We start from the raw sequence: 23,535 nt of genomic DNA on the forward strand, positions 1-23,535 counted from the left end.
GGGTCTAACTATACGGAAAGTGTCGAATATATTAAATACATTGATATTATATAAACGGTACTTCTTTTTATTTTATAGCTGTATAAAACACCCTTCCTTTTTAAAAGGGCATTAAGCAGACGTACATAAGAGAAAAGCAAATTCAGAGGTGAGTAAGTAGATGTAACCATTAAGAAATTCACAAGACTTGAGTTTAATATCTATGTCGCTGTGTGAGTTAACATTTACAATGTTCTGTGATAGCATTGAGGTGATGTATGACATTTTGTTAGGGCAGTACGGAAAACATAAAAGGACCAAAAAAAGCGTAGAATGGAAAACAGAGCTGGGCGGCTAATCAAAACAAGAACAGCCTTAAAATCCAGAATACAACAACAAGAACGATTCCACGTTTCTATGAGCAAAGACATAAGGATAGCAACATTTTCATAAAAGTAATCTACAATGTTTTCTTCTCCTTTGAAATTATATTCCAAATTTGAAGAACCAATTTTGGCACCATTGGGGTTCCAAACTAAACAGAAACCCTTACCATTGGACAAATGGAAACATCATTCACAAACATCTCCTGAACTACCTTTAACATTTCAACTGCTGCACTTTAATCCTAATATTAACGGAATATCTCATTCAATAGTATCATTCAGAGTAATATCCGGGGACCCAGTTGGCAATTTTACCATTTTAGAAGAAGTTTGTTCACCAATTGCTCCTCTTAGTTCGCAAATAATTCAATTTTCAGCTAAATCACCCACATTGTCATGCAAGTACTTATCAAATGAAACTAATGGTGTAGTTTATTTAAGAAGGTTCCAGATCAGTTTAGAAAAGGATGTTGATTTTGCTAGGATTTGTTCTATCTTAATCTCAATGCAATTTGTAATGAAAAATGGTAGACTTAGCAATACTGCACTAGATAGGAGTAGGATGATTGGTATTGCCAACAATCCAATAAATTATTCTAATCCAAATATAGAAATAAGAAATCATAACAAGAATGACTCATTTCCACAAGAAATACAAACCCAAAATTTACTGAATTCTCAAATGTTCCCATTTTCTCAATTGGAAATGCAGCCTACTCAAGCCTTGGATTATTCTCAATCTCAATTTGCCTTTAATACCCCTGCTCTTGTTAATAGTAACAATATGGATGTAAACCATTGCAATGATGTTACTACCTCCAAATTATTTGATAATTCCAATCTGGAGAAAGAATCATTTGAAAAATTGAATTTACCAACACGAAACAGTTTTACACAAAGAGAGGAAGTATATAGTAAAAATGGGATTGCTTCTTCGGGACAAAATTTTTCAGAACAAGGAAACAATAATCCTGACAAAAACTATATCTCTATATCTGAAGAAATTGAGAAAGGGAAAGAGGAAGAGGAAGAAAAAGAAGACAATAACAACATCTCTAATCTTCCCACAATTGAAATGCTTCAAAAAGTGAAGAGAAAAGTTGGAAAAATAGAAAAAGAAACTTCAAAGAAAGAACATAAATCAAAATATAAAATTAGTAAAAAAATAATCAAGGAAAAATTGAAAGATAACAACTTTTTAAGATGGGTTGATAAAGTTGAAAATGTTCTAATAGAATTAGCTCATTCAAATCATTGAAACAAAATACGTACCGGAAGTTTCGAATGGCGCCAAGAAAAAATGTTGTTAGCGCCGCTTGTAAAAAAGTTTCGCGGTAATATCGTTTTTGTTACTATTCCCCTTCGTTTAGCACTCTGATTTTATTCAAACTGAAATCGTTTAGAGTGTGTAAGTTTAGAAAATGATTATACACCATTTTTTTCAATGGGAAAATTACCAAAACATTTAAATGTCATTATGAAGCATTGGTTTTTCTTTTGAAAAGTAAAGTCAAAATTGGAAGAAAATGTAAAGAGGTCCAGTTTACTGAGCCCAAACAAATTACGGTTTTTGAATTTAGGAACAATGCATGTAAAGATGGTAATGAATTTATTATGTGACAAATATTTAAAACTTGAAAGTGAAGCAATAACGTGGTTATCCAGGCAACCATACGTTCACCAATTTATCCATGATGATCGAATTAGTGGTAGAATAACATTATATCTTATAATAATTGGGTTCGTTGCATTTTGTCAAGAATTGTACATTACTATTGAGATGTCACTATTACAAAAGGAAACTTACGATGCTTTGAATAATGGTAAAATTGATGAAAGCTTAAGATTACATCGAATGCTTATTAATGAAGAGTTTCATAGTCATGAATATTTAGATGAAAAAAATGGGATTGTTATTGAAGAATTTGAAGATAGAGATAAATTTTTCTCTAAGCCTGTTCATGTTTCCTCTTTATATATAAATTGTTATGTTGTAGAGAGAAAAAATGGGGATTCAATTTTAGATAAACCTTTCAAATTCCATATTGAATTCTCTCCAGAAGATTTTGAGAATGAGAAACGAGTGGAATTCGGTTGTTCATTAAAATTATTAAGAGAAAAATTATATTATTTGTTTAAGGATTCCGAAATTTATCATGAACTTATGAAGGATAGAAAAGAAAACGGTAAACGAGAAAAAGAATTCACAATCTCAAATGGAGTTGAAATTTATAACAGGAACGATGAAATTTTGCCACATTCTGTAGACGATATTCAACTATGTTTCTTAAAGCTTGAAACTAATGATACCATAAGATGTAATTTTATTCTTTAGGAATGGTCAATTGAATGAATGAAGGGATGAATATTTGCTAACGCATGGATCGCATATATATACGTTTATACATATAATATTTAAAAAGATAGAAATAAAAAATAAAATGAATGTCTTAATTCTCTACACGAGGAACACCGATATCATTAGCATGTAATTGATTTTCACACCAAGCCCACAATTTGATCAATTGTATTAAATTTGGTTCATACGATAATGAATAAGATAATGATGATGCGCCTTGGTTTCCTACTTTGTTTCTATCTATATCTTTTGATATATTATTATCATCTTGTTTTAGTATTTTCTTCGTTTCATTCCAATAATTGCTACTAGAATCATTCAAATTATCATTAATTTCGAAATCGGATAGTTTATTTGACGTTAATGAACTTTGTCTCGGGAAGTCATTTGACTCTATTATGTTACCTGATATTGAAGAATTTACTGTATCTGTATTTTCCTTTTTGGTTTCATCGTCTTTTTCTTCCTCTTCAATTTCTATTTCAGCTTCATCGTTACGATCCTCATGATCATGCTGGTGATGACGATGTGAGTTTTTCTTACTATTCTTCATTCTAGTATTCTTTGATTGTGTGATTAAATCATTGTCTTCATCAAGTAATATTTTATTTTGATTACTTGTATTAGAATTTGCTGCGTTCCCAAACTCATTAAATTGTTTTAAATTTAATAAATCAGGGAATTTATTTTGATTTGAAACGTTCGAATGAATACAATTTAATAATTTCTTATTGAGTAAATTTGCAATTTTAGACCTTAATGATAAAGAATACAAATTCTTTAAAGGTCTTGGTAATTTCTTGGAAAATATTTCATTACTTTCATCATCATTAGGAAACAATAATAACGTAATTACTAATTCTAATTGTTCCATATGGTATTTATTTGTCGAAGCTTTAATTGCCAAATTTTCCTTTGAATATTGAATCAATTTCAATATAAAATCATTATTAGCATCATCATCATCATCAGCAGCAGCAGCAGATTTCTTACTTTGATGATTAGAACGAATCATTTCAATAAGATTTAAAAGTAACAAATTAAAATGTAAATCATCACCATCATTACCCTCTTGTTGTTGTTCTGTACTATTCTCTAGGATAGATATACCAAAGACGGACGTAATCAAATTGATAGCTTTTAAAATCTGACCTAATTTAATCAATTTCATTATACGATGTCTTTCAGTGATTTTATATAATTGATTAAATTCTATTGCATCTTTATTATTTTTCACAAATCCTAATTCTTTGGCCATTCTAATACTTGATTCTTCATAAGCAAGGGAAATGAAGTAATTTAGTAATAATTTCGACATGGATATTTCTCTATTTTTGGAATAGGTTCCTGTATTATTAGTAGATGAATTTGATGTAGAAGTACTAGGAGGTACTAGAGTGTTACTGTTGGATGTATTAGGGAGTAATGATATGGAAGATGATGAAGTGATTGGATGAGATGATAGATGATAAAACTTGTTGGAATTTGAGATATTAAAGTCATTCAATGATGATTGCTCTGAAACTAATTGATTCCATTCTTCTTTTGAAAATGTTTTATACTTGTAGTATTGTTGTTGGGCAGTCATTATTAAAAAGCAATGTTACCTAGAGGAAAGGAACGGGATAGGTAGCAAAAGAAGAGGAAATTACTGAAATGGCAACGGAAATAACGTTATCTAAGTATATAGTTATCTTTCTCTTTCTTAACCTATGACACCAGCCTAAAATGTAATGCTCCTGGTACCTATCCATGTCATTGAATATCGTAGTTTCCCTTAAAACCAAGAGGTGATTTAGAACTTCGCTTTGATTTTCATAATGTCCTGCCAAACTTGCACGTGACTGGAAAAATTCTAGATTTTATCGGAGAGACAGAGACAAGTAGAAACGTCGCACAATAAAAAACTAATATATCGTTTTTTTTCATGGAATCGAGATAGTATAGTGTTTAAAACAGAAAGGTCATATTTATGGGCCATTGAGTTTACATATCTGGAAGCTTCACAAAACAGGTAAATTAAATTCTTTCCTTATTTGCCGTATGGGGTGCCCGTATCAATTGAAAAGTTAGGTATTTCATTCGAGGTTGTTTGTTCTGAAGAGACAGTTGAATAGTGAGCCAGAACAAGATATACAGGTGATGTGCATGGTGGGACCTGTTTAGCAAAGTCATGATGATGTTTTCCCATATATTTTTACTGTTTCCCTTAGAAAGGGTGCCTTAATTCAATGGAGTCAAGGAAATCAAGTGAGACAGGTACATAAAGAGTCAAACCGAACGGCATTGTTGCTGAGACGAAATAATATAGTCAGGAACTGTTTTGAAGGTAAAAAGGAAACTTACTTAGCAAGAGTCCGCATTGTTTTCAATTTTGTCCCTCTATATATGGTTAGACTGGGAAAAAAAGGCATATGCACTTCTCCGTGGATGATTTTTCTATCTGGACAGTTCTAATGATTGTAAATTGGTAACAATTCGTTAGTGTTCTACATAAAACTCCGGATTCCAGAACGTTAATATTTTTCAGAAAATAAAACAGGGTAACACCTCTATAAAAAAAAGCCTCCGCCCGCCCCGTGATGGCCCTACATGTCATTATTACGTTCCGGACTGTAAGCTTTGTTAGCCGGCTTACATCGCTACCTTATCTTCATGCATAGTTCTGTGCAGTTTTTGACTGGAACTACGTAGAAACAGTCACTCTTTCTTCGTGTTTCCCCTGACCCAAAAGTTCTGGGTTTTCTTTTCCTGGAAAAACCGCATGTGGCTGTGAGAAAAATACGAAGTTCGTACCAAAAGGGCACAAAGAATGGAGAAAATGAAATAAGGAATAACGCTATTTTCGCTTTAGGAACATGACAAATGGGACAATCATATCTCTTTCCATATCTGAATCTAGATTGTATGTAAAGGTCTTATCTGCGGTTCTACCGAAGAGGATGCATATATATTAGGCATTACGTATGTAACTTTGTGCTTTCTTTGGCCGTCCCTATGATGTATGTACCTACTTAGATTTATAGATATCTGTCTCCTCCCTACGTATATATTAGCGTTACCAAAACTTACTTTTCATTTGGGGGGCTGTAGGTCTCTTTTTGGTACAGGAACAAAAAGTCTCTCCAATTCGTAACTCCTGTCCGTATTATGTGTAAGCCGTCGAACATGTTCTGTCATTAATACCGTAGAAAAAAATAATTCAGCTCCTGTCTCCACTTGCAAAGGTGGGAAAACACAAACAGTAAGTATGTAGGGAATCATATTGTAGTCACTCACATACTTGGAATGATCATTCTAGAACTTCTGAAAATGGGGGAGATAAGCTAGTTCAAATCAAAGGCCCTGCATGTAACTTAACGTAACGACAACATATTCTCTCTTTATGTGGAGATTCTATTCGGTTTTTGGTGCCTCGACAAATTCATAATAAACTTCGCTAATATTATATATGCATGGAGATTTTCTTGTTATATATGATTTTCCCTTCTCACCAACTTTGCGCTCTCAAGTTAGGCTTAAGCAAGTACAGTGAGAACGAAAGGAAACATTTACCCCATAACAAGAGTACAACAGCACAAAACTTTAAGTAATAACTAAACTGTTCAATCACAAACATATCGTTTTGACTTTCCCTAGTTTCGAGAACTTTGTAGTCCCAATCAGAGAAGAAGTACATTTACCATAAATAACTAATTTGAGACACGTTTATAAAACATCTGAAAAAAGATAAGAAACACAACTCACGATGTCAGCTCCCGTTCTTAGGATGCCGCCATCTCCGATAGATAAAACAATGAAACAGGGACAACAAATGGATGATTCTCAAACAAACTTCTTAGTTACTTCCAATTTAAATCCCGCCTCTTTTACTAGCCCAAGATTGGCCCCGATCCAGAATAGAGGTAAAGAACAACTTCCATCAATTTCAAGCATAAATGAATACCGCCATGTTCATTCTACTAGTTCTTCTTTCAACTCTTCTATTACAAACCCTAGGAAGGAACCATTAATTCCGATGTCATTTACTAATACTTCAGTACCAACGCCACTTCCACTTAGGCCAATTTCTTTACCCACCGCGGCAATGTATCCGTTACCACCACCTCCCCCACCGAGCAGAGCTAGTCAGTCTAATTCCCAACCAGATACTCAAACCAACAACAATCTAGAACACGGTAACTCTATTCCCATTTCTGTCAGCTCCACTCATCATGGAGATGTCACTTTCAGACAACCGCAGCAACCACCACATACCGGAGTCCGATTATTTGAGCCTTCGACAACGACCCCTTTTCCTTTCACTGCAACAACAACAACAACAACAACAACATTCTCTCTGAACGCGACAAATGGGAAACAACGGAAACTAAGGCAGGAGGAACGGACACGGGGACGGAATCTATGTTCAAATCTGGAACAGAATCTACAACAGAATCTAGAACAGGAGTCACGGAGAGCTGCCGCTGCTGCTGCTCCTCCTGCTGCTGCACAAAACCTTAACGGGGACTGCAACAAAATAGAGTTGCCAACATCCGTGCCTCTCGCAGGTAATGATTATATCCACCAAAAGAATATTGGTACTACAAATATCAAAAACCGTAACGCGTGTACTAATGACAACAACACATCATCATCCATTTTTAATCCTACAATTTCTGCAACTACTAATGACAATACGAATACGAATACGAATACGAATACGAATACAAATACAAATACAATTATTAGTATCCATAATACTAGCAGTAGCAATACTTCCCAACTCAAAATGTCATCCATGTTGACAACTCCTCCATATGGGAATACTAACTTACAGCCATTACGAACACCATTAACTTCTCCGACATTTAATGATAAGGTAACAAATAATAATAATAGTAACAGTGATACTACTGATTGTGCCAGTAGTGGTAGCACAAGCAACCAGGGTAATAATAACAAAATACAACAACACGAAAGGAAGAGAACATTCTCGGTGTCATCATCATCATCATCATCACAGCAACAACTACCGCTGCCCATGATTGCCCCATCACCACCTGATTTATCAAATAATTCTGGCAATAGTACACAAGGCCGAGGTATACTAGATTTGCTTCCCCTACCTGAAGAACAATATCACACATGGCAACAACTATTAAAACCCAAAGCTAATTATAATCACAATCACAATAGTAATAATATTAATGATAATTTTGATGAAGATAACACTTTTATAGATTCTATTTCGTTGGAAAGTTTAACTGTATTAGCTTCTTACCTAGAGAAAACGTTGTCTGATATAAAAAATGTAATTCAATTGAAAATGAAACGACAATTACAACAAATGGAACGACCACCAGATCCAGATACTGATTCTAATATGCCCAAAAAGAGGAAAATCGAATTACCTTCCGTGAAAAATCTATTAAATACTATAGCACCAAATTCTAATATAATGACAAATACAGATATAAATTCTAGTAGAAATACAAGGAATCCATCAAATACTATTCAACCTAATACAGTACAAAATAATAATAACAATACCTATACTAATACTAATACTAATAATAATAATAATATTCCAGCATTAAATGATAATATCATCAGTCAGAGCAATAATACTAACGATGCTCGTCGTCATTCTTCCATATCTTCATTTAATCCTCGGAATATCACGTCGCATAATCTTCCAAGAACAATGAGTCATTCAAATAGTGTTAATAACAACGAGCAATCTGGAATACAATCAGCTCAAAATCAATTTATACATAACTCAAAGCTACAATCACGACAACCGTTTTATGAAAATGAAAACGGTAGGTATAATCATGTTCGTAGTACTAGTCAACAGCAGCTACAACAACAACAACAACAACAACAACAACCATTTATATCTCCATCATCTCTTTCTGGTACTTTGCAACCTAATGTAGCTCCTACTTCTACTACAAGTAACATCAATATGGCAAACGCAAATTACTATCCTCCCGGGACTGCTTTGTCACTACCAATGTTAAGAACGTTTCCCTTCAATGCAAATATGAGCACAAATACAAACATAAATGCAAATGCAAATTCATATTCATATTTTTCAAACTTAAATTCAAATTCAAATTCAAATCTAAATTCTTCGGCAACAAATACAGCTTACAGTTCGACACTAAATGACAACAATAACTATCATAGCAACATATTCTATACAAACCAATCAAGGATGATAGACCTTACATTACCAACATCTTGTAAACATTGTGGTGATAAAGATACTCCAGAATGGAGACGAGGTCCATATGGTAATAGGACATTATGTAATGCATGCGGATTATTTTACAGGAAATTAGTTAAAAAATTCACAATTAAAGACGCTAATTTATTTATGAGATATCAAAGAACAATAAATCCAAGTGATCGTCGAATTCCATCAATCATTAAAATACCAGAAACTTTTGTTATTCAATTGAATTCAGACCTATCATTAGATCGGAATTATTTCCCAGTTTAAAATTAAATATTAACCAATTACGCCTTAGTAAGAAGAGAAGGACTTTTTTCATCAATTTATCATCAAACAACTATGTATGCAGGTACTTGCATAATTTTTTTTAAGTTTCTAAGTAATATAATATACTTGTTGTTTTTATATCAAGTCGATATACATATATTCATTAATAGTAATAGTAATTAATAACATTATCATCACATCAGTATACTTTTTCTTTTATTATTGGTCTGTAATCTATAAATGTTTTTTTTTTGCATATTTTATTTTTTTTCTTCGAATATTAGTATGTATCTGTATCAGCTGAGATCCAATTCAGAGACTATACTCAGAGGGGATCATTTTCGCAGTTGTATCTTTCTATTGTCTCTACTCTGTTGGCTTTTGGTCCCCAAATTGTCTGCAATTCGGATGCTTCAAGTCTTGTACTGAAGTTTGCTCACGATGATTCCAAAGAAACATGCTCAACGTCATCATATCGTCATAATTCTTCAGGTGTACTTTTTTTTGACAAACTTCACTCTCATCAGGTACCAGTGACGCTTTGTCTATGTTTATGCTTTACACTCCGTGAACTTCATTATGTTTTCAATTAATACCACTTCAGTCTTCAAGTTCTTGAGCATTTGAGTTTATATAAGATTTCGCGTTTTTTGTTCTTGTTCAAGAGCTCCCCAATGCCATTTGCTTTGCAATATTTTGATAACTTCTGATACATTGCTTTCAATAACGTTGCTAACTTTATTTAACGACTGGAAGCGAAAAATTTGACCTCTTTTATGGAAAGCCATCCATTTCACTCACCCTCTTCAGGTCATACTTTCTCTTATTTCTACTGTTATTTCTTCCATCTCTGTTTCTTCGATAACTTCTTCAACATTTGGTATATCTCTTTCTTTACAATTGCGACGCACTTTATATCTTTTCCATGTTTTAAACCATTCATTACATTCACGTAATTGTTCCGAATCATTCAAATTCACAGTAGATAACATCTTACCCCATTCAATAAGACAACCAAATTTACATAATTCTTTAAAACTACTATGTTCCGAATAAGGAATTTTAAAAATTTGAAACTTATTAAACGGCTTATATTGTCTTTTGATCCAATCCATTTCAAAATCATCACTTGAATTCAATATATCTTTCTCTTTCAATAAAAAATCCAACCTATCATCTATGGTATCTAGAGGGAATTCCAATTTCTTGTATCGGTTATTGAATGTCCATCCAGTGGGGACGAATCCAATTATATCATCGTATGATGATTCCTTGATGTTTAAATTTTTCAAATATGATGAAATGGATTCATTTGATCTTAATGTGGATAATGATACTAAATGAATGTTTGAATCATGTGGGGTTGTACTTTGAAATCTTTCAGTGTCGCTGGAAAATATTTTGGATCTTATCGTTTTGCCATTAATGTAAATTCTAGGTTTGTCATCAGGGAGGCTAGTTGAGATTGCGTTTAAGATCCCGAGGGCAATTTTTTCCTTACCGATAGAATAAGATCCTACTAAAAACAATATTTTGTTGGAATGATTGCTTTTCTTCATTGAGGTGGTTAAGTATGACATTATTGATTTTTGTTCGTTATTGAAGAATTTCTTCAAACCCATTTGAGTAACGTTTTTAGCGAATTGAGAAGTAATATTAACTACAGATTTTTGATTGGGAAATTCATACAATGGGTTTAAATAAGTTGTATCTAAATAAACGGCATCAAATTTTTTGAATTGTTTTTGTAATTTTGAAATCATTTCATTATTACATCTAAAATCTCCAGTATGTAAAATATGTCTAGTTGTTTGTGTTTGAACGTTTTTGATTGTGAAAATGAATATTAGTGATCCTGGACAATGATTAGCATCGTGTGCTACCACTTCAATGGTTTCTTCCAAGTCATCATTGAAAATAGTCATAGGGACATTAATTTCCAATTCAGCAATTTGTTCATTTAATTTGAAACCATAGACATGTTGTAACAATAAAGATGTTATGGGAGAACAATAGATCTTTGGTGAAGTTGCAGTGCTGTTGTTCAGATTGTTTCTTTCAAACCATGACTTACATAAACCGATTGTATGATCAGAATGGAAATGTGAAAGGAAATAGTATTCCAATTTTTTTTTCTCATTAGATGTGGAATAATTGAAACCATCTACCACTACATACTTTTCATTTGATAATTTTATCTTTTTAATTGATGGTAATGGTGGTCTTATTTTCTTGATTGTAGTGGTATCGGTGGTGTTGTTACTTGGTTTCTTTGGAGAAAACAATGTTGATGTTGATGGTGATCTTGTGATTTTCTTCTTCTTCTGCCTCTTCTTTTGTTTTTCCATTTTTGATAAATGTTTTTCAAAGCATGTTTCAGCATGAGTTTCTCTTTGATAAATTTGTAAATCTGACAAATCTTTACTACAAATTGGGCACATAATGTTGTTAATAGTTGTATCTGTGGTATATGCGGGTATTTCTGTTATTATTTCATGTTGCTCATCTTTCTGTTCTAAATCTTCAGCATAACCATCAGATAATGATATTATTTCATTATCATCGACCTTAGGAAGTACAATATCATCAATATCATCATCTTCTTCTTCTTCTTCAGCAGCAGCTGAAGATTCTGATATGAATAATGATTTTTCTTGTTTTTGATATCTATCCTTATTTTGAGAGGGAGAAATTTCTTCTTCAATTTCGTAAATCATATCGATGCATTCAGTCTGGGCCAACTCTTCTTCCTCTTCTATTATGATGGGATCATTGATTTTATTAGCGAATTTAATTTCTTCATTTTGATATCGATTTTGTTCATGTCGGAGTATAATTTGTTCGTTTTGATATTTTAATTTAGTTGATTTCAATATAGGATTTGAAGATGTTGGTATATCGAATTCGAATAATTTTGATTGTCTTTTTATTTTATTATTATTTCTTTTAATAATTCTATTATCATCGGAGGAGGATGCTGATGAGGAGGAAGTAGGTTTTTTCAGTTTAATTTGTGAGCGATGTTCAATTTGTATCAACGATTTTCTTTTTGCCATGACGGGAAAAGCCATAGAATAATATGCCCAAGTGGTAGAGATTTATGTGTAGTGATGTGACGTGATGTGTGTAATGTTAAATAGGTTTTGTTCTTTTTTTGGCTTAGTTATGTATATTACATAAAGGTGAAAAATTTATGAAATATTTAGTATTGAAATTTTTACAAAAGTCTATTATGTTAATTTCGATCTGAGAAAGAGAAGAAGCAGGGAAAAGACAATGGGATCAAAGAGAAACTATGGGACTGCTGACGATAATAAAGAAACAAAAACAAAAGGATAAAGAAGTTAAATGCTTACTATTAGGATTAGATAATTCAGGGAAATCCACATTAGTCAATAGATTACAAATATCATGTTCTAACGAAAAACAACCGTCATTGGAAGTTGATAAAATGACAGAAATTACACCTACTATAGGGTTTCGAATCATCAGTTTCCCAATTAAAGATAATTTAATTTCAATTTGGGATATTGGTGGACAAACAAGTTTGAGACCCTTTTGGAATAATTATTTTGATAAGACCAACATATTAATATGGTGTATTGATATTAGTGATTTAAACAGACTACATGAATCCATTAACGAACTAAGAAAGTTGTTAATAACAAAGAGTTGTGACGTTGAAGGTGAACAAGGAGAAGGAGAAGGAGATGGAGATGGAGATGGAGATGCAGAGGCAGAGGCAGGAAAAGATGTCATTGCCGTTGATTGCAAGATTATTATTGTGTTGAATAAAGTGGATTTAATCAGTCGTGGTGACTGCGGCGCTACCACCGGGCAAGAAGACATTGAAAACCAAGTGCGGTTACGTGTGGTGTCTGGGCTATCCTTATCCCTGGCCGATGACGACGGGGATGGCTCTCCGAGGGTGTCTTTTGTCACGTGCAGCGCGCTCACGGGGGTCGGTCTCCGTCCTCTGGCCGAAGAATTATCTTCGCCGGACTCGCTCTAGTGGGATCCGAGCACAGTGCGAGGGAGGTTTTGAACATGTCCAGATACTTAGATATATACTCTCTGACAGATAGCTAGATAGTTAGATCTAGGCTTGTCTGTTACTTCATGTATTCTTGATCCAATATATATACATATATATATATATACGCCCTATTTTTTAAGCCCTAATCCCGGGAATCCCCAGCCCGAGGGCATAATTTACCGGAAAACAGTAGTAGTAGTCATGTTCACCGCGGAACACAGCAATCCGAGGGAGTCTACCGCATATAACCCCATCTATCGACATACATACCTCTTCGATGGGGTTAGGGTTACCCGATGCGGTAATTTCTCAACGCGGGGAGGGGAGCAAAGATCCCCGTCGTAGAATCAAGACAAGGCAAGGTAAGGCAAGGGTCTCGACGAAGTACACTATGTATTATATATGTATATATATAATTGTATATATCTTTTATAGGATAAGAGCAAAGGGGAGGTTATGGTCTAACACATCCACGAATGGGACCCCAAACTGGATTGCCAATTGACTTACAAAAGAAGCTTCTCTGTGATATAAGATAGGCATACCATATTCCATTTATATTGACAGAATATCAATTCTTACGATTTAGATGCACAGCATACTGAATTGCCACCCCTTATCTATCTCCTAAAAGAGCCTTTATAAAACAGTATGGGCATCGCCTTAAAAAAATTTACACACTTCTTCTCACCAACAATGAGCACTACTGGTAAAAATAGTGACCTTTACCAAAGTACACACAATCCTAAAAAACATGACATATCGAGAAGTAATACCAATGAATCTGTAGACCATATTAATATGGAAAAGGCTGCACAGTCTACAGAACAACCAGAGAAGAAACTACAGAAATCAAGACAGGCTGCTATACCAATTGACAATCGCGCCCCTAATAACGATAAATTTTATATCACAGACATAATTAATGCAACAAGAGATAAATTGAAACCTCGACTTCCTCTTTCTCCCGTTTCCTCATCCTTGTCTTCAGCTTCAAATTCAAATTCTGGTACTTCCAAAGATACTCTCAAAAATGAACAACAAAATGACAAAAATGAGAACATGCAAGATAGAAAGGTATCCTCATCGGCGAAAATTAACGACATGATGAATGACAGTAATACCCTTACAACTATTGGTTCCAAGTTAAATAAAATTGTCCAATATGGTAAAGATTATTCTCTAACCAAATGGTTAGAATTAGAGTATTTAGAAATTCAAGGTTCCGGTACATTCGGTTTAGTCTTTAAATCCAAGATTAATGAAACAAATGAAATAGTAGCAATTAAAAAAGTATTGCAAAATAACAAAGTGAAAAATAGAGAATTATCAATATTAAAGAATTTAAATCATCCAAATGTCATAAATTTGAAATGTTACTTCATTGAAAAATCTAAACCCACAATAACAAAGAAAAATGAACCAATTTATTTGAATTTGATCTTTGAATTCTTACCACAATCACTATACCAAAGAATTCAACATTTTAAAACCACAGCCACTAATATCCCACCCCTTGAAATCAAATGTTACATGTTTCAACTCTTCAAAGGTTTAAATTATCTCCATAATTGTAATAAAATATGTCATAGAGACGTAAAACCTCAAAATATCCTAATAAATCCAGATACATTCCAATTAAAAATTTGTGATTTCGGTAGTGCAAAGATAATAAACCCATTACAGCCAAACGTATCATACATTTGTTCAAGATATTATAGAGCTCCAGAATTAATCCTGGGATCCATAAATTATAATCATAAGATTGACCTATGGTCAGCAGGTTGCATAATGGCTGAATTGTTCCTTTTGAAACCATTTTTCAAGGGAATAAGCGATATTGATCAATTCGTAGAGATTATAAGGGTAAAAGGAACACCCAATCAATTTGAAATTGAACAAATGAATGGTAATTATAAAGATTATACTTTCCCAAGAATTCATGGTGTTTCGCTTGGTAGAATCTTTAAGAATGTTACAAATGATATGCATGCCATTGAATTGATGGAATGCTTGCTCAAATATAATCCTAATGAAAGACTCGATTCGTTAAATTGTTTATGTCTGCCATTTTTCAATGAATTGAGAACAAATATTGGAATTCCAAATAAAACTATCCAAAAGTTAAATCTATTTGAATTTGATAAAACTTTGGAGTTTAATCATTTGAGTCCGAAAGAATCAATTGAAATTGAATTGAAACTATTCAAAAAATCATAAACGCAAATGCATCTTCTGTACTATCGTTTTGCTTTATCTACAAACATATATATATTCTTTAATTTTTTAACGACAAACAGTCGAAACGATTACGAACAAATATACTTATATTATCTGACGTTATCTATGTTTATATAATCTTTGTATATGTTCTTCTTCACATTCTACATTTCAATTTGGGAAGAGAATTATTCATGCCATATACACCTACAGTTGTTCTTAGTTTTTAATCAGAAAACTCTTTATCGTAATCCGTGAATGTAAATCTATATCTGACATCACCCTTTTCCATTCTTTGGAAAACTTTATGAACATTCTCAACACTGATTGGAACAGTTTCTACCCAAATCTTTAAATTCTTTTCGGAAACTAATTTTAACATTTGTTTAATTTCAGCAACACTACCTAAATGGCTATTTGAAATTGACACACCCAATAATCCAAACGGCTTTAATGCTAAGACTTCATTTTCATCTGGAACACAAATGGATACTATCTTACCACCAATCTTCATTGTCTTGGGAACAACATTGAAATCAATATCTGATAATGAACTAGCACAAACAACAATTAAATCAAAAGTATCAAAATATTTAGTCCCCCAATCAGGTTCTTCCTTCGTGGCAATGAAATGATGAGCTCCTAATTTCTTAGCATCTTCTCTTTTCTTGGAAGTACGTGATATCGCATAAACTTCTGCACCTAAAGCATTCGCAAATATTAACCCCATATGACCAATACCACCAATACCCATAATACCAACTTTCTTCCCGGGACCACAACCATTTCTTGTTAATGGTGAAAATATTGTATTACCACCACACATTAATGGAGCAGCTAAATGTGATGGAATATTCTCAGGAATAGGAATGACAAAATGTTCATGAACTCTAACAAATTCAGCATATCCACCTTTAGAAGCATATCCATCAGGATAATTCATCCCATAGGTAGTAACGAAATGTTGACAATAAGATTCATTATTATTTAAACAACGATCACATTTCAAACATGAATAACATTGAGCCCCCATACCGACACGATCACCCAATTTCAATCCATTTTCACATTTAGAACCTAATTTAACAACGGTACCAATAATTTCATGACCAACGATGAGAGGTTTTTCAATATCCCCCCAATGTCCACTGGCTGCATGAATATCAGACCCACATACACCACAACATTCAATCTTAATATCAACATCACGATCATGGAATGGTTTAGGTGGGAATTCAACCCTTTGTGGGTTTTTCCAATCTTTATGGTCTAGTACGCCAATACCTTTGAACATTTCTTTTTCATTAGACATCTTTCGTTTCGTTTCGTTTCGTTCCGCTTGTTGCGTTTGTTTTTGCCTTATGAGTATTTTTAGTTAACTCACGTTGACGAGAAACATTAACCCAGCGTTGGCTGTTTATATAATCAGATTATTTTGTTTATTTCTCCCAAAGTTGAGATTGGAAAAAGAGGGAGGGGAACCATACAATAGAAACTCCGAAACCTTACGGTAATATTTCAGAGCTTACGTACTTCTTTCTGTTCTTTTCTCCTTTTTTGACAGCAACAGAGAATAATACCCGGGTTACGTTACCTTCTCAGACAGGGAACAGCTTGTTTCTTTACTAAGCATACCTAGGTTCCGTGTCCCGTTTCCGAAACGGAACTAGTATCCGCGTGGTGTTAGGATGGTGTCCGCAAAGTAACGGTAATAAAGCAAAAGGCATTAGAAGAGAACTCCGAAACATACCTGTCAACTGTTTGGACAGATATCCTTTTTTCATAGCCTACTGAACAACACAGCGGTTTAAATCAATTTGATTGCATTATTTTTTTTTCAGTCGTACACAATAATGTATAAAAGATTCGCTAGATTATTACAAACGTTATAAATATCGTTACGGTAGACATTTTTCTACTTGGAGAATTCTTTGTCATAATCAGTTAAAGTGAATCTATATCTAACATCACCTTTCTCCATTCTTTCAAATACCTCCTTCACACCTTTCTCACTTATTGGAATGGTTTCAACCCAAATTTTTAAATTCTTCTTGGATACCAAATCTAACATTTGTTTAATTTCATTGATACCACCTAAGGCACTATTAGAAATGGAAACACCTATCAGTCCAAAAGGTTTCAAATTCATAACTTCATGTTGTTCAGGAACACAAATGGATACAATTTTCCCACCAACTTTCATAGTTCTTGGAACAACATTAAAGTCAATATCTGTCAATGAATTAGAACATACAACAATTAAATCAAATGTATCGAAATATTTAGTAGCCCAATCAGGTTCTTCTTTTGTTGCAATAAAATGATCTGCACCCATCTTAATTGCATCTTCCTTCTTCGCAGATGAACGAGAAATTGCAAACGTTTCCGCACCCATTGCTTTGGCAAAGATTAATCCCATATGACCAATACCACCAATACCCATAATACCGACTTTTTTCCCAGGACCACAACCATTCCTCAAGAGAGGTGAAAATGCTGTAACACCACCGCACATCAAAGGAGCAGCCAAATGTGAAGGGATATTCTCTGGAATTGGGACTGCAAAATGTTCATGAAGTCTAATATAATCAGCATATCCACCTTTGGAATTATAACCATCAGTATAATCTTTACGATAAGTATTAACCGTCTTGGGACAATATGGCTCATTATCTGACTTACAACGATCACATTCCAAACAAGAAAATACTTGAGCACCAATACCAACACGATCACCAACTTTTAATTCATTACATTGAGATCCAATTTGTGTAACTGTACCGATAATTTCATGGCCAACAACTAATGGTTTCTTTGTTTCACCCCAATGACCACTAGCAGTATGAATATCTGATCCACATACACCACAACATTCAATTTTAACTTCGACATCATAATCGTATAAGTTTTTCGATTCAAATTCAACTTTTTTCGGGTTCTTCCAATCTTTATGATCCAAGACAGCTATACCTTGGAATTTACGTGGGGGAGCAGTAATGTTTGTCATTGTTTTTTTGATTAAGAGATTTTGGTTTTTTTCTGTCCTCAATGTTTCGTGTATTAAGTAAAAATTCTTTCTTGTCTTTTCATATTAGAATTTCTTCTTCGAAACTCTTGCTCCTTTTATAGGAAAAAAAAAAGAGTTTTCATAAAACTGTTTCCTTATACTTGATTGGGACTGTGCCAAGAGATAACGGAACGCAGTATAGATATTCAACTAAACTGATCACGTAACTTGTGTACGTACAAACCTAAGACCTTTCGCTCGAGCCACCTTTTTACACACAATAGCTTTCTGTTACTACGATATTTTCTCTGTAAGGTTTTTGACACCAGCAAAAAAAAAGATAACACCGTAATCTCTCCGTTTCAGGGAATTCGTGATACGCAAAATTTATCTTTCATCATCGCAAATTCCTTTTTTTTTTTCCTTCTTCTTCCATGGGTTTTTCTCGAACTGTTGGAGCCGTGCACCCGTACACTCCATCCTCCGTTGATAGCTTGTATGTACATAAACATCATAGGCGCAAACCCCCTTTTGGTATGACGGCTTGTATGTAACGAGGATTTTACACGGAAAAGAATTCTTTTTCCCTCGTGCGGACATCGGTCAGCGTTGTGGAAACGCCATCCCAAGTGATAGTTGCTAAGATAAGCGGCTTATAGAATAGAGAATAATAAATCTTCTAATTGTCGAGATTATTTGTTTTCGCCTTTGGAGGAAACACCCGTGGAACTTTTTTTTTGACGGGGTGAAGACGGAGAATATCTCGATATACCATTTTAGGAAGCCTTCCACAACTTTGTATTACGTACAGTCTGTAACAGTCTGTACGGTACAGACTGTTTTTAACTAATCTAAAGGTTTTTTTTCATTGCAAAAGAACGTGTAACATTACATTACGGTACGTTACTTACGCAGGGCCGGAGGCTTGGCGACATATATCCGTCTCAAATCCGTCTGTCGCTGAAAAATTCGTGATTTATTGCCTATTCGTTTCTGTCATATTGGGCGTTAATTAGGGGGGGGGGCATGAAAAATTTAATGTATAACCAACCACCTTGGCAATGGAAATTTAGCTAAAGAAATCATTATCGTTAAATTTCAAAAATTAAAACGTATATAAAGTCAATCACGATCTCCCTAAGTTTACAATGTTAGTTTAAAACAGTTCCCTCAATTAATAAGTAGGAACACGATCCAATCACAAATAAAAACCAAAATTACTTATTCAAAAGAAAATGTCTAAATTAGTTCAACAAGTTCAATTCGGTAACACTGGGATTAAGGTCTCCCCATTAATTGTTGGCTGTATGTCATATGGTTCTAAAACATGGGCTGAATGGGTTGAAGATGACAAGGAAAAAGTTTTCCAAATCTTAAAGCATTGTTATGATATTGGGTTCCGTACTTTCGATACCGCTGATGTCTATTCAAATGGTAAAAGTGAAAGATTATTAGGAGAATTCTTAAGAAAATTTAATATTAGAAGGGAAACTGTGGTCATTCTAACCAAGACTAATTTCCCAGTAGATGAAACATTAGTTTTACCCATAGGTGATGCCAACCGATCTGAAAATGACACTTTAGATTTAGTTAATCAACAAGGTCTATCTCGTAAACATATTTTACAGTCCGTCAAAAACTCGGTGGAAAGATTAGGTACTTATATTGATGTTTTGCAAATTCATAGATTTGATCCAAACACACCAATTAAGGAAACTATGAAGGCATTGAATGATGTGGTGGAAAAGGGTGATGTTAGATACATTGGTGCTTCTTCCATGTTACCAACTCAATTTGTCGAAATGCAAGGAGTAGCTGATAAGTATGATTGGTTCCAGTTTGTTAACGTTCAATCTCAATATAACTTGTTATACAGAGAGGATGAACGTGATTTGATGAAATATTGTAAGAAACATAACATCGCATTAACACCATGGTCTCCGAATTATCAAGGTTTGTTAACAAGACCTGTTGGTGTTGAATCAGTTAGATCTACGAAAGATAAGTTTATTAACGCTTGGGATCTGAAAAAGTTTGATCCTGCACAGAAGGCAATCATTGATCGTGTTGAAGAGTTGTCAAAAAAGAAAGGTGTACCAATGGCTGCCATTTCTACTGCTTGGGTTTTGGCTAAGGGTTGTTATCCAATTGTCGGTATGTCTTCAATTAAAAGAGTTGATGAAGCAAAAGAGGCTTTAGATGTCAAGTTTACTGAAGAAGAATTGGCTTATTTGGAAGAACCTTATAAACCAAGAAACTTCATGTATTAGAAAATATATAAACCAACCTTGTCTCTATTGGTCCAAAAAACTAAGCAACCAATGTGGTGCCAATAGTTTACCTTTTTTTCGATATAATATATATATATGTGAAACTTGAAATAATAAATAAGAGCATATAAATACCAGGCAGATAAAGTTAAATACTCGAATTACATAGCCGACAATTTAATACTGTTCATTTGTAATAAATATTTCATTTTTTCTTCTAATCTTTTTTATGTTCGACTGTTATATATATGTGAAGCTGAATGAGTTGCTCTAAAACCATACCTAGGTTTATAGACTTAAAGATGGGATAGTATAAGGGGAATACTACTTGTATCCTACTCAAGTATAACAAGGATCATAATGAAGTGTATTACCCGCAAATGTGACATGCAGAGCTTGACATTCTTTTCGAGAACTTCTAACGATAGAAAAAAAGTTGTCGCCAAAGCTACTTCAGAGACCTTTACCAAACTTAGAACCTTTTAGTATTCACCTTATTATCGTCCCTTATTTTCCTCTCTAATTATTAACTAAAACAAGTAGCAGAAACCAGCTTATATATTATACCCTGAACGTATTAATAGATAACCCTCAATTATCAATAAGCAGTAAATCGCATCTAACATTATAGGAGGTTGAATAAGGTTTTTGATTAAAAAGTAATACTCCTATTTCAAAGTTTCTATTCGTTTCATTTTGTAAGTTGTTCAGACATTCAAGATTCAAATATTTGTAATTGTCTGTATTACACTACTGAAAATATGGTTCTACATTTCATGTTTGAAGCTTTGTCTTCTTCTTTAAACAATGTACGTATGTGTCGTTTTCTCCTGACACCTCCACCACTTTTAGAAAGATCCTCCGGGGAAAAAACACCGACCCCGTTCGGACCATTAAAATAAAAGGGGGAACTACAATCTAAATAGAAGAATAAATAATACATTACTTTCAGATAATAAGTGATTCCAACATAATAAATACAAACCAACTGACGGTTTTTTGTTTTGTTTTGGAATAGGAAACGACAAAACTAATTAATTATAAAACTGTACCTTTTCGATTTTATCTGCCCAGAAAACAAAAAAGAAACACTCGCAACTATATTAGATAACCTATCATTATGGGTAACGTTCCAGGTAAATTGGATCAAGACAATATATATTTTAACCAAAGTGGGAGAGGAGCAGGTACGCAATCCAACAATGCCTCGCCGGAGAAAAATAGGATTACCAGGAACAGGCGTGCAGTTTCTTTAGTTAACAGTGTCTTAGCAACTAGTAGGACAAGTACTAATCTCTCAGATGAAGCCAATCCCAATAAGAGAAGAAGTACAAGAGAAAGAGAGGCTCTAAAAGAGGAACATGCTAAGGGATTAGTAGTGAAATATAATGAGACAGTGGATGGTGGTTATCTGGCACCCTATGGTGTTTATAGTGTGGAAAAATTAGATTATGATGTACAAATCGTTAAAAAACTGATTGTTGATCGAAAATTAGCACCGTTTTACACTCCTTTACAGGATTTTGATAAGTCTTGGACCAAAGAAGAAGTTATCAAGATAATTAATGGATTACCTTTACATTCAACTTTTAGTGACTGTATCGAAGAATTCGATGGTGTCCCAACGGGGAATTTGAAAAGGGCAAATTTTGATGATCTTATAGATAGATCCCTCTCGAAGAAGGAACAAAGAAGAGAACATTCCAAAATTTTCAAGGCAAGATTATATAAGAAAAGGGTACTGTGGCAAGAAGGTGAAAATGAATTGTTTTTGGAGAAAAAAATAGAATCAAGAAGCCCGAACTCTAAACCAAATCAATATTTACCAAGTGATGATTTAAAATATGAAGTATACAGAAATGGTAATGAATGCCCAATATGTTTTTTATATTTCCCTGAACCTTTGAATTATTCAAAATGTTGTTTGCAGCCAATATGTACAGAATGTTTTGTCCAAATAAAACGATCTGAACCACATTTCCCACATGAAGAAATAGACCCAATGCAGCCCGCCGAAAGTGAAAGTGAAAAGGATCCAAACCTTTTGACTTCTGAGCCTGCGACATGCCCCTATTGTGCCACTCCCGACTTCTCGATTATGTATTGCCCACCAAAAACTAGAAGGACTGGACTAGGCGGTATTCCACCAATAGCTTTTAAAAGTGATCAATTATATATTCCTGGAGAAAGTTCAAACTCAGATGGTTCAGATGAAACGAATTTGCGTAGTAGATCTAAATCAGTAGAAGGATCAGCTATCATTTCTGCAGATTCTATCCGTCCAGATTGGGAAAATAAGTTAAAGAAGGAAAGAATGAGATTAATGAAAAGGTCCAATAACGCCACAGCGATACATATTAGTAATAGATTAGTTCAGCCGGAACATAGATCTAGAAACGGCTCAACCCCAGGATCTTCCAGTCCAACAACAACAGGTGCTAATGAAACAACTACGATTAATGAACTGGAAGAACAAATGGTTGAAGAAGCAATTAAATTAAGTCTGGAAGATAATGGCACTAGTGGGAAAAAGAAGAAAAAGAGATCTCAAACTCTTTCCTGATCTAACAGGTTTTAGCTAATGATTGTTAATGACTAAAAGAAAGAATAGATTATGAATGAAAAAGTTACGATAAAATATAAAATATATAGATATAAGTATAAACGACTACTCAACTTAATAAAGAATACGGGTATCGTTTAGTATAGTTTAAATTAGCCCTATCACTATTGTCAGTTCTTAACTAAGGCAGCTGCTACCCTTTCTGAATAAAAGGAGGAAAAAACT

At 33.8% G+C, this 23,535-nt stretch overlaps 11 protein-coding genes across 11 annotated transcripts; 7 read left to right on the plus strand and 4 right to left on the minus strand.

Moving 5' to 3' along the window:
- Positions 1-444: 444 nt before the first annotated feature.
- REC114 (Rec114p) lies at positions 445-1,623 on the plus strand (the record flags this gene model as incomplete). Its single annotated transcript, XM_003671655.1, has 1 exon — positions 445-1,623. The coding sequence occupies one exon, from the start codon at positions 445-447 to the stop codon at positions 1,621-1,623; it is 1,179 nt and encodes a 392-aa protein (XP_003671703.1).
- Positions 1,624-1,950: 327 nt separating this feature from the next.
- On the plus strand, positions 1,951-2,700 carry ERG29 (Erg29p; the record flags this gene model as incomplete). Its single annotated transcript, XM_003671656.1, has 1 exon — positions 1,951-2,700. The coding sequence occupies one exon, from the start codon at positions 1,951-1,953 to the stop codon at positions 2,698-2,700; it is 750 nt and encodes a 249-aa protein (XP_003671704.1).
- A 115-nt stretch (positions 2,701-2,815) lies between these two features.
- Positions 2,816-4,312, minus strand: GID8 (glucose-induced degradation complex subunit GID8; the record flags this gene model as incomplete). The annotated part of the gene is made up of 1 exon (XM_003671657.1): positions 2,816-4,312. The coding sequence occupies one exon, from the start codon at positions 4,310-4,312 to the stop codon at positions 2,816-2,818; it is 1,497 nt and encodes a 498-aa protein (XP_003671705.1).
- A 2,160-nt stretch (positions 4,313-6,472) lies between these two features.
- GAT2 (Gat2p) lies at positions 6,473-9,214 on the plus strand (the record flags this gene model as incomplete). Its single annotated transcript, XM_003671658.1, has 1 exon — positions 6,473-9,214. One exon carries the CDS (start codon positions 6,473-6,475, stop codon positions 9,212-9,214), a length of 2,742 nt encoding a protein of 913 aa, XP_003671706.1.
- Positions 9,215-10,020: 806 nt separating this feature from the next.
- On the minus strand, positions 10,021-12,285 carry PSO2 (DNA cross-link repair protein PSO2; the record flags this gene model as incomplete). The annotated part of the gene is made up of 1 exon (XM_003671659.1): positions 10,021-12,285. The coding sequence occupies one exon, from the start codon at positions 12,283-12,285 to the stop codon at positions 10,021-10,023; it is 2,265 nt and encodes a 754-aa protein (XP_003671707.1).
- Positions 12,286-12,509: 224 nt separating this feature from the next.
- CIN4 (Arf family GTPase CIN4) lies at positions 12,510-13,226 on the plus strand (the record flags this gene model as incomplete). The annotated part of the gene is made up of 1 exon (XM_003671660.1): positions 12,510-13,226. One exon carries the CDS (start codon positions 12,510-12,512, stop codon positions 13,224-13,226), a length of 717 nt encoding a protein of 238 aa, XP_003671708.1.
- A 675-nt stretch (positions 13,227-13,901) lies between these two features.
- On the plus strand, positions 13,902-15,470 carry RIM11 (serine/threonine protein kinase RIM11; the record flags this gene model as incomplete). Its single annotated transcript, XM_003671661.1, has 1 exon — positions 13,902-15,470. One exon carries the CDS (start codon positions 13,902-13,904, stop codon positions 15,468-15,470), a length of 1,569 nt encoding a protein of 522 aa, XP_003671709.1.
- Positions 15,471-15,696: 226 nt separating this feature from the next.
- Positions 15,697-16,782, minus strand: NDAI0H02940 (NAD(P)-dependent alcohol dehydrogenase; the record flags this gene model as incomplete). Its single annotated transcript, XM_003671662.1, has 1 exon — positions 15,697-16,782. The coding sequence occupies one exon, from the start codon at positions 16,780-16,782 to the stop codon at positions 15,697-15,699; it is 1,086 nt and encodes a 361-aa protein (XP_003671710.1).
- A 603-nt stretch (positions 16,783-17,385) lies between these two features.
- On the minus strand, positions 17,386-18,477 carry NDAI0H02950 (NAD(P)-dependent alcohol dehydrogenase; the record flags this gene model as incomplete). The annotated part of the gene is made up of 1 exon (XM_003671663.1): positions 17,386-18,477. The coding sequence occupies one exon, from the start codon at positions 18,475-18,477 to the stop codon at positions 17,386-17,388; it is 1,092 nt and encodes a 363-aa protein (XP_003671711.1).
- Positions 18,478-19,712: 1,235 nt separating this feature from the next.
- NDAI0H02960 (aldo/keto reductase) lies at positions 19,713-20,747 on the plus strand (the record flags this gene model as incomplete). Its single annotated transcript, XM_003671664.1, has 1 exon — positions 19,713-20,747. One exon carries the CDS (start codon positions 19,713-19,715, stop codon positions 20,745-20,747), a length of 1,035 nt encoding a protein of 344 aa, XP_003671712.1.
- A 1,120-nt stretch (positions 20,748-21,867) lies between these two features.
- On the plus strand, positions 21,868-23,310 carry SIP5 (Sip5p; the record flags this gene model as incomplete). Its single annotated transcript, XM_003671665.1, has 1 exon — positions 21,868-23,310. The coding sequence occupies one exon, from the start codon at positions 21,868-21,870 to the stop codon at positions 23,308-23,310; it is 1,443 nt and encodes a 480-aa protein (XP_003671713.1).
- Between the last annotated feature and the right edge of the window lie 225 nt (positions 23,311-23,535).

Source organism: Naumovozyma dairenensis, chromosome 8 (genome assembly GCF_000227115.2).
Source record: "Naumovozyma dairenensis CBS 421 chromosome 8, complete genome".
Taxonomy (NCBI): Eukaryota; Fungi; Ascomycota; class Saccharomycetes; order Saccharomycetales; family Saccharomycetaceae; genus Naumovozyma; species Naumovozyma dairenensis.